General features: G+C 36.4%; 1 protein-coding gene across 1 annotated transcript; it reads right to left on the bottom strand.

The window, feature by feature from the left end:
* Positions 1 to 2776: 2776 nt before the first annotated feature.
* On the bottom strand, positions 2777 to 3727 carry LOC127631658 (odorant receptor 131-2). The gene has a single exon (XM_052109936.1). The coding sequence runs from the start codon at positions 3725 to 3727 to the stop codon at positions 2777 to 2779; it is 951 nt and encodes a 316-aa protein (XP_051965896.1).
* Between the last annotated feature and the right edge of the window lie 7489 nt (positions 3728 to 11216).

The raw sequence follows: 11216 nt of genomic DNA, 5'->3' as shown, positions 1-11216 counted from the left end.
TTGATCGTGTGTGGGACTTGTTAATTTGTGTGCACAATCATATTTTTTGTGCTCGAGTTTGTGATTTGCAAGTTCTGCAGGTTTAAATTTTACGTGCGAGCTGTGTCATGGTGCTTACGCTGTTGAAATTTACTTGTGCTCTGTGTTTTTGCGATTGCGCCGTTTTGTCCAACATTAAACGCCATAGGTTTGTCCTATGTTGTTTTATGTAGCACCATGGTCCTGGAGGAACGTTGTCTTGTTTTACTGTGTACTGTACTAACTGTATATGGTTTAAACAACAATAAAAACCACTTGACTTGACCCTGAAGACTTGACTTCATTATTTTCCACAATTCTAAAAACAATACCCTATAATGACAACATGAAAGAAGTTTGTTTGAAATCTTTGCAAATTTATAAATAAAAAAAAACACACATGTATATAAGTATTCACAGCCTTTGCTCAATACTTTGTTGAAGCACCTTTGGCACCAATTACAGCATCAAGTCTTTTTGTGTATGATGCTACAAGCTTGGCACACCTATTTTTGGGCAGCTACTCACATTCTTCTTTCCAGGACCACTCAAGCTCCATAAGGTTGGATGGGGAGCGTCAGTGCACAGCTGTTTTTGGATATCTACAGAGATGTTCAAACAGGTTTAAGTCTGGGCTCTGGTTGGGCCACTCAAGGACATTCACATAGTTGTCCCCTAGCTACTCCTTTGTTATCTTGGCTGTGTGCTTAGGGTCGTTGTCCTGTTGGAAGATGAACCTTCACCCCAGTCTGAGGTCCAGAAAGCTCTGGAGCAGGTTTTCATCAATGATGTCTCTGTACATTGCTGCATTCATCTTTCCCTCGATCCAGATTAGTCTCCCAGTTCCTGCTGCTGAAAAAAATCCCCACAGCATGATGATGTCACCACAATGCTTCACTGTAGGGATTGTATTGACCAGGTGATGAGGTTTCCTCCAGACATAATGCTTGCCATTCAGGCCAAAGAGTTCAATCTTTGTTTCATCAGACCACAGAATTTTGTTTCTCATGGTCTGAGAGTCCTTCAGGTGCCTTATGGCAAATGGTCTGAGAGTCCTTCAGTGTGCCTTATGGCAAATGGTCTGAGAGTCCTTCAGGTGCCTTTTGGCAAACTGTTGTGGCTTCTGTCTGGCCACTCTACCATACAGGCCTGATTGGTGGAGTGCAGCAGAGATGGTTGTTCTTCTGGAAGATTCTCCTCTCTCTACAGAGAAACGCTGGAGCTCTGTCAGAGTAACCATCGGGTTCTTGGTCACCTCTCTGAATAAGGCATTTTCCCCTGATCGCTCAGTTTGTCCGGGTGGCTAGCTCTAGGAAGAGTCGTAGTGGTTCCAAAGTTGTTCCATTTACGGATGATGGAGGCCACTGTGCTCATTGGGGCCTTCAATACTGCAGACATTTTTCTGTACCCTTCCCAAGATCTGTGCCTCGATACAATCCTTTCTCGGAGGTCTACAGACAATTCCTTGGACTTCAGGGCTCGGTTTGTTCTCTGACAAGCACTGTTAACTGTGGGACCTTATATAGACAGGTGTGTGCCTTTCCAAATCATGTCCAATCAACTGAATTTACCACAGGTGGACTCCAATCAAGTTGTAGAAACATCTCAAGGATGATCAGTGGAAACAGGATGCACCAGAGCTCAATTTTGAGTGTCATGTCAAAGGCTGTGAATGCTAATGTACATGTGATTTTTTTCGTTTTTTATTTTTAATACATTTGCAAATATTTCAAACAAACCTCTTTCTGTGAATGCTTTCCGGATGCACTGTACACACACACACACACAAACACACACACACACACACACACATACATATACACACACATAATGTATACTGTTGACACATTTTTTTTTTGCATTGTTACATGTATTTTAATGATGTTGCTAATTTTAATATGCTTATAGTTAAAACGTAAAGTCACGTATTTCTTTATACACACAGCAATATGTTTTTGAGGAACGAAAATGATACAAATGATATTTCTCTCTAATGTCATAATTCGAATTGCTGACTTGAAATAGTGTAAATCATTTTGTAAAAGAGGGGAAATATGCACTTATAAATAATTTTAGCCTATTTAAGATTTTTGCATTTCACTTTTTGAGAGTGTGTTTGCCTTAAAGGAGTGGCAATATTTTAGTTGATTTATCCAATCTTATTCCACAATAATATTTTACTTGGCTCAAAAGATGAGAATCCACTTGTTGCCTTCCATCCTAAACCATTTTTGTCATTTTTGAAATTACATTTGTGTTATTGTATCATTTTCACAATATTAATAAAAAAATTAAAAATGCTTTTCATGTTCAAATAAATGATTAAAATTTTTTATTTGAATGAAAATATAGCAAATAATGTAAAAGGGTTTACTCCATCAGTCAAGGGTCTATTCAACCCATCATGCTTAATCGAGCCAACAGAGGTCGCCCTTAAGTAATATACCAAATGTGAGGCACTTTCCCAAGACAACACTTGTTGTTGATAAGGAAAATGCTATGGATCATGTTTATTATTTGTGTAGAATACATCCATTACACCATTATGGAATATTTATTAACCACCCTAAAGCATGTATTTGGTTCACCAAAACTGGAAAAAAAAATCAATTCTAAAGAATATGTGATATACAAATCTTATTTGACATAGCGTTATAAAATGACTCAGGCCTGCTACAAATATCATGAGCACTATAAATAAAATTCTGTCACATATCAGTTTGATTGAACAGTCCACATTAAAGGCTTTACCAGAAGATCATGTACGTTTATCTGTGTCAGAGATAACATTCACTTTACATCTGATATAGTAAACCAGAGCGGCATAGAATTTATCATCTCTAAAACCATAGACAAGAGGGCTTACTGCTCTGGAAGTGATACTAAATGCCAGGAAATTCAAAAGGCGCACAGTCAGGTATAATTGAAAGCCATACTGCATCACTACAGCTTCAATGTAGGGACACATAACTTCCATACTACACAAAAAAAGCTGAATGATATGCAGGGAAATGGTGCGCTGTCCTTTTGATGCTGATTTTTTGTCACTACAGGCTGCCCGTGCAGCAAGGAATATCATGACATAACAAAAGACCTCAATTATGAGGATAAACACCATTCCCATAATATACAACAGACCCCTGGCAAAGTAACGAATCCTTTCCGGAAGCATAATCTCATAGTGGCAGTGTGTGAGTTGAGTCAAATATTCATGAGAGGCTGTGGTAACAAGGATAAACATATCAACAAAGGGGCTTATGGAGCTCAGGATCCAAATCAGTAAAATCACAATTAGGGCTCTTCTAGATGTGGAGATTGCATTGTGTCGCAACGGCATACAAATGGCCACATAACGCTCTAGACACATGGCACCGATAGTCAGTGGGGCACATGATGTGACTGTTTCCATTAGCATGCAGATAGGGATACAGAAGCGCAGAGGTATTAAAACAACATTGTATGACAGTATTACAACAAAATCAGTCAGAAGGAGAAACATTAGGTCCACCAGCAGAGAGTGTCCAAACAATATATAGCGTGTCTCTGTTCTGAAAGTCAATTTTCTAGAGAATATTAAGAGCATGATGAAGATGATGTAGATGAAGGGCCACATAAAGATCTGGGTCAGTGCCAGTGATATTTTCCTCCAGATGGGGTCAGTTTGGATCAGTTGCATTTGCTCATCAGCACTAGCATTCTGGCTGACCATTGTGGTCACATCTTAGACAGAATTGGACAAAACACATTTCAGCATTATGCAAAATACTTGAGAATAAATAACTATGAATATTATATTACTGTATAATTACCAATATCCATATTTACCTGGGTTGGTGTAAAAAAATAAAAAAGTTCAAAAATCAGATAATAAATATAACGACTTAGAGAAGGTAACTCTGGATAGTTTGAGCCCTGGTCATATATCATTTATAATATTAGCAGTATGAGCCAAATGATGAGGTGCGTTGTTAACAAACATTTATATAGAGTATGAAAGCTGTAATACATGACACCAGCTACGTTGATGACGTCTAGAGATAAATTTAGATTTGTCTGTGTGATGGGAATAGAGACTTGGAGCACTGTAAGGCACAGATATGCATGCTTTTAAAACATTACAATTGTACAGTAATAAAACATTAACCCTAAACAATTAAAATTAGCCACACAACTGTTTACAGTCTTTGGATTTGCCTTCTCATATACAAATTCTTTAATTGCAAAAAAATGCAAGGAAATCAATTTGACATATATATATATATATAGCATTACTTTGGTCATTTGTTATGAATGTTTATTTGATAGTTTGATTATAATTTGTTGTATTTGCAAATCCTTAGTAAACACTTTCTTCTTATTCTTTTAAAAATAGTTAGTTATTGCTTTATTGGCATAATAAGAATTGCATGGTAACTAAATGGTTTCCGTTCACAAGAGCAGCATTTAATTGACCCTAAATGCATTTTAAAACACTATTAATGATGCAAATTTTACTACTATTAGAAATAACTGTTTTATTATTCAATCTATGGGGAAAGCCTTGTTTTCCTAATTTTAAGAAGCCATTACTCCATACACCTCAAACTTAAATTGATAGTTCACCCAAAATACAAATTCTCTCATCATTTACTCACCCTCATGCCATCCCAGATGTGTATGACTTTCTTATGCAGAACACAAATTTAGATTTTTAGAAGAATATTTCAGCTCTGTAGGTCCATACAGTGCAAAGTGAATGGGTGCCAAAATGTTGATGCTCTAAAAAGCACATAAAGGCATCATAAAAGTAATCCATATGACTCCAGTGTTTTAATCCATATCTTCAGAAGTGATATGGTAGGTGTGGGTTAGAAACAGATCTATATTTAAGTCCTTCTTTGCCAGAAATTGTTCTCCTTGCCCAGTAAATGTCACCATGCACCAAAAAATGTGATTTACCAAAAATACAAGAAACATGTGAGAGTGAAATTGGAGATTGAATAAACAGGGAGGATCATTGATACTGGAGTCTTATGAATTATTTGGATTATGCTGACAGACTTTGAGCTTCAAAATGTTGGCACCCATACACTTGATATGGACCAAAATAGCTGAGAATGTCTTCTAAAAGTCTTCGTTTGAGTTCAGCAGATGAAAGAATCTGGGATGGCATTATGAATGAAGGCAGCGAAGGCAGACGAGGAGAGCGGATCTAAATGCAGACTTACTTTATTAAACAGTCAAACCAATAAACACTAAGGAAAACCCTCAATGGGGAAATAAACATAAAACTGAGAACACGGGAAACATACCAGGCTAAACAACATTCAACGATAGACAAGGACTGAACAAAGAACCAGGGTATAAATACATGAACATGGGACAAAGGGGCCAATGAACAAATGCTAACAGGGAGACTGTGGAGCTACAAAAGGGACAAAAGTGAAAACTAAGGAATTACAAAAGTGACAAACAAATGGCAACGGTGAAACAAGACAAGGTATACGTAACAAAGGGTGAGTAAATGATGAGAGTATTTTCATTTTTGGGTGAAGTATTTGAAAGAATTCAAGTGTTTTAATTAGCTTTTAAAGTTTTCTTATTTGCTTACTAATAAGAATTAGTTACTATTTTGAACTTAATAACTTATTTCAAATCAATTGTGAGTGGAAATCAAAATACAAAGCCTTTGTTTCAGTTGCTTAAGTATTGACTACATGTGCATTGCTTATGTTCAGTTTGGTTCCAGAAATGGCCAGAAATAAACAGTTTTCTCTAGAAATTCACCAGTCTGTTGTTTGATTTAGATATAGAGGCTATTCCATATGTGAGTTTGCTTTAGAGAAGAAAGTAAACCGGATAAGACAGAATGCCCTGCAGCGCAACAACAAGAGGACAAGCACAGTCTCTAGTTTGATAAACTAACTAACTTTCACGTCCTAAACTGGCAACTTCAATTGACAGAACACACTAAACACATTTTTTTCTGCAACACTTAAGACTCTGAGATGCAAAGAGTCTCAGAAAGTTTCAAAGAAAAAATGCACATCTGAAAATAAGAAGAAAAGGGCAAAAAAAGTCTAATGATACAATAAATGACTTGAAACCTTTATTAAGGACAGATTAATCTAAGTTTGATGTGGTAAAATTAAATCTTTATAAACTGACTGATAAAATGCCTAAATCTGCACACCTTGGTGAATAAAATTATAAATTTCTTTGAAAAACATAAAAAAGTCATAGTTATTACAAACCTTTCAATATGAATTACAAATTCATAATAAAATGCAAACATAAGGGGTACATTTGTGAGACATATAGTAGGAAGGCATTTTGAATGTTCCAATTGGCACGGCCCATGACTCTCTATACTAAAGTCCACCATAAAACATCTTGAGGTGGTGAAAGTTAGCATGCTGTTAGTCAACACAAATAAGAGTAAGGCATTTTGTGAAGAATGTGTTTGCTTGAATGTAGACGTAGTCAGTGTCACAGCACAGGCTAAACTGGATTAAATGGACCACAGTTTTGCTAATTTATTTACAATTTGGCCACTGTTTATTAGATCGTATTTCTTTTTTAAAAAATATTTTTTCAATTGGCAGTCAAATGTGACATGTCCAGAAACAATTGACATTTTGTAACAAAATAAATGCAAATGTTGACCACAGTGTGACATCACAATGTGAAGGAATTAGACAATAAGTTATTTTGACAACTTGATTTCAACAAATGCTCTATTTGTAGTGATGAGGACGTTTTGAGTTCTGAAACTAACAGTATGTTTTTATAGTACAATGACCTCTTACATGTCAAAAGATTAAATAATTTAATTCCTTATGTCATGACCTCTTTAATTGTACAGAATAGTGGTTACATTACACTCTCTGTAATATGAGCTGGGCTGACTGCTGACTGACTGACATAAAATTGATAGTATTTAATAAAATCTTGAATTCCTTATCATGAAATGTATTTACAGCTGAGGGGGCGTGGATTTGTTTTTATTTATTTATTTAACCTGCAACTGTCTTGCAAATGGTTAGATGTTTACCTGAAGCTATTGGTAGACTAACTGAATTGACCTTAAAGCAATAATACTGACTGACTGATAATGCATCATTCGGCTTTGAATAGTCAGTGTGTATAATAATCAGACTGGTCTGAACATGTTCTTAGTCCTATCAGCTTGTTGGGAGAAAATTAATTTGGACAATACAGCATAGTTTTACCAAATGATTGGACAAGTTTAATTGATTGGGCATGTATGCAATGTTTAGTTATATGCTGCTCTATGCTTTAGTTATGCCCCTCGGAATTATTATATCTAAATTAATTAGATGGAGATTGCTTAACGACATACAGTATACTCATAAGGAAATAATAAAATTGTGCTTTTGAAAAAATAAGTAAATAAATAAATAGTGGTTAGTATTAATATTGGATGTTTGGTTTGTCCATATGGGAAAATTATAATGGTACAAGGTGTTCTTTCTTTCTTTCTTTCTTTCTTTCTTTCTTTCTTTCTTTCTTTCTTTCTTTCTTTCTTTCTTTCTTTCTAACTATCTATCTAATATGTCTGTCTGTCTGTCTGTCAATACTGTAATTAGAACAATGTGAATGAATACAGAATGTAATTTAAAGATCTAATTTAACTACAGTATGTTATACTTAACTGTAAATAAAACATTTATATGTAGTGTGAGTCACTCACCTGTTCCTGGAAATCAGTGATTTTAAATATATTCTGACGGAAAGTAATGAGGTTTTGGAATGACATAAGTGTGGGTGAACTATTCTGAACTGTATGCTGTAACATACTATCAGGTCTTTTGTTCTGAAACCAAAACCTCAGCCAACAGAAGCTGTTCAATATCTACATTCAGTTTCTACTACAAAACATCAAACTATTACAGTAAAATGCAATGACTGTAGACTGTGGATGTTCCTTGTAGTTTGTAATGTTGTTTTTCAAATTCTGTTATTATTCTATCTATTATCTATAATTCTATACTATGTTCAAATGAACACAAGGTAATGCAAACCTGGAATGATGAATACATATTAAAGGTGTGATGTTATTTCTTTTCAAGAAAAGGCCTCCGTCTTTCCAATGATGTAGTCCAAAGGATTATCACAAAAAAAGATAGATAGAAAGAAAGAAAAATCAAACAATTTGTGAATTGATCCTATGTGTTTTTGTCTGAGTCTCTTCCTTTTGTTGAGAGTATCGCAATGTCACATAAACCATAACCTCATAATTTGCTGTACATTGTTTTTTATTATTATTTTAAATACTGATATAGAATGTTTTGCAGAATTTTGGTAATGTCTTGGGTGCTGCACTCTCTGTGGGCCAGTGTTTTTACTTAACATATTTACATAATTACATCATGAGGTGCTATGTGTATAAGAGTTGTCCCTTAGGAGCCCAATCAGTGTACAAAGTCATTAAATAAACATTTGCTTTGCATCTTGCTTCGATGTAATTAGCAAAGGGATGAAGTAACTTGGCCTCATGTTACCAGGCAGTTTGCATCATTTTCTAAATCAGCTGGTCTGCCAAACAATTAGGAAACACATCGAATTACACTAAAGTACCACTGATGGCCATTTTCACAAACTTTCAAGCACATAATTAGTCACATAGGAATTTAAGTAACTCTGTCAACTGGTTTCTGTGATGCATGTCTGAACCTCAGGGATCTTATCCTAAGGTACAGCATGCACAGTGTATGCTGCAGGTGGAAATGTGAATGTGCAAATAACTCAGATAAAACAAATGCAACAACTTAAACAAGTTGTAGTGGGTATTCAGCTTCATGTAAATATTTATAAAAATAATCTTGGGAGGGTCACGTGACACCAGGCGAGGATCGGACGTGTGAACGATGAGCTCTGTGCACTTTGCTAGTTTTAACACTTTTAATGACATAAACTGGTGAGATTTGATACATTCTGTTCCACAACTGACCTAGATGGACAATATGTCAAAGAATTCAAAATCATTGGGTCCTGGAGACATTAAAAGACACTTTCCTGCTCAAGCTGATGCCCTCGAAGAGGACGTGAGTATGGGAGTCGATTTAGTTGGAGAAGTGCAGGAAATGCGGCGAGAGATTCTGAACATGTCGGCAATGCTATGACTTGGAAGATCTTGCTGTGATACGTCGGTCAATCACTGCTATGGAGGCAAAATTCACTGAGGTGGTTACAATATGTCAAAAAATTCAAAATCCTCGGGCTCTGTAGACATTAAAAGACACTTACGTGCTCAAGCTGATGCCCCTGAGGAGAACGCGAGCCTGGGACTCGATTTAGTCAGAGAAGTGCGGAAAATGCGGAGAGAGATTTTTAACATGTCTGCAATACTGATGAAGGTCATTGATGACTTGAAAGATGTTGCTATGATACGTCGATCAATCACTGCTTTGGAAGCAAAATTCACTGAGGTGGTTACAAGAGTGGGGGATGTCAAACGGACTGATTATCTAGAGTCATTGGAGAGGGAATTATCTGCTAATCCACTAGCAACCAAGGTGGATTTGGAGCATGTCTGGGAGAAGATGGAGGACATGGAGAACCGTAGCCAGCAGAATTACGTTAAGGTGAAATTCCTGGATGGGCTCTTTCTGAATCTGCTCGACATAGCAGGCCATAAGCTGGAAATCAAGCAAGCTCACAGGGTTCCTGCTTGTTGATCCACAGAGGGAGAAAGGGCCCCCATCAATTCTGGCCAAATTTATGAGATCATCTGATAAAGATCTTATGTTACACGAGGCAAGGAGCACAGGAAGGCTTTATTGGAAGAACTAAAGCATTTTCTTGTTCCCAGACTTTGCGAATTTGACGAGAGAAGTGTGATCGATTCAAGGAATGCAAGGAACTTTTACACCAATGGAAGGTCGCTTTTGCACTGATATTCCTGTCCAAATTGAGAATGGATTCTAAGGATGGCCGTTAAACATTCATTGCCCACAGCAAGTGATATCCTTCATAAAGTCAATGGAGTTAGCAAGTCATCTTGTTGTACTCATGTTGCAGCCGAGTGGACCAGCTCAAAGTTTTGTGGATGAATCTACATGCTCTTTGTGATTATTTCTCCTGTTGACGCAGGTTTGTTTTGTGGAGAATTTCTTGCAAAGACATTGGAGTGATTAAGTCATTTGTTTGCACTCATGTTGCAGCCGAGTGGACCGGCTCACTGAACATTCGTTTGACTGTTTAAAGAATCTGTGCGTTCTTTTTGTGCTGGTTCTGCCTATCGTCTGGTGTTTATTTTGTAGAGTAACACACCTTCAGTACAGTTTTATGGCTGAACCTACATGCTCTTTGTGCTTGTTCCTCCTGTTGGCTGGAGATTGTTTTGTGGAGTATTTTTTTCAAAGTCAATGGAGTGAGTGGGTCATCTTGCTGTAATCATGTTGCAATCATGAGTTTGTTTTATAGATTATCATTTGCTATGTAATTCTGTCTCACAAAAGTTTTATAGAAACACCGTAGTTGAGAAATCTGATGGCAAGGTTGTCACGGGGCTCTTATAGGTGTACATGGACTGTTTGAGTTTGGAGGGATGGACGCCAGTTGGTGCTGCTGTGTGCAGAGTTAATGCGCACCTTTTGTTTTTCTGTTTGTTTTGTTCTGAGGGAAGTTTGGGTTTTGATTGTCGCACTAATGTTGGAATATGTTCTTTATAATCTATATAAATTTCAAATGTTACAGTTTTTCTCCATTGGTTTGGCTAATTTCTTGAAACAGAAATTACATTCTCAAAACAACATGGACAAACCTCCAAACCACTTGGCAATTGTTCACAACAGAACTGAATTTCTCATTAATTTCATCAAATTGCAAATGTGATGAAAATGCAAAAGTACATGTCTCAATGTCTCAGTACATCTTTGCAAATTATTAAGTACAGGTAGCCTACATTTAGCACAATTTCCAAGTGAATAGATCTTGTTGATCTAAATTGATTGTTGATTCTCAGTCTAATGGTTGTTCGTTCCAAAACGTGTCAGCATCATTTCATTGTATAAGTCATCACATGCACAATAGTCTGTTCAATTGTCAAAATTAGTCAAGAACATAATACCATGAATACCATATATGAATCCATTGGAACATTTGATAAATTTATTACAACAATTGACAGTCAGGTGAAACTAGAACTTGACTAACGAAGGAGGAGTTTCACACATCTCAGATGACCAATCAAA

This window comes from Xyrauchen texanus, chromosome 38, assembly GCF_025860055.1.
Source record: "Xyrauchen texanus isolate HMW12.3.18 chromosome 38, RBS_HiC_50CHRs, whole genome shotgun sequence".
Classification (NCBI taxonomy): Eukaryota; Metazoa; Chordata; class Actinopteri; order Cypriniformes; family Catostomidae; genus Xyrauchen; species Xyrauchen texanus.
The sequence above is the reverse complement of the archived record's forward strand: the minus strand, read 5'-3'. Positions and strand labels throughout refer to the sequence as shown.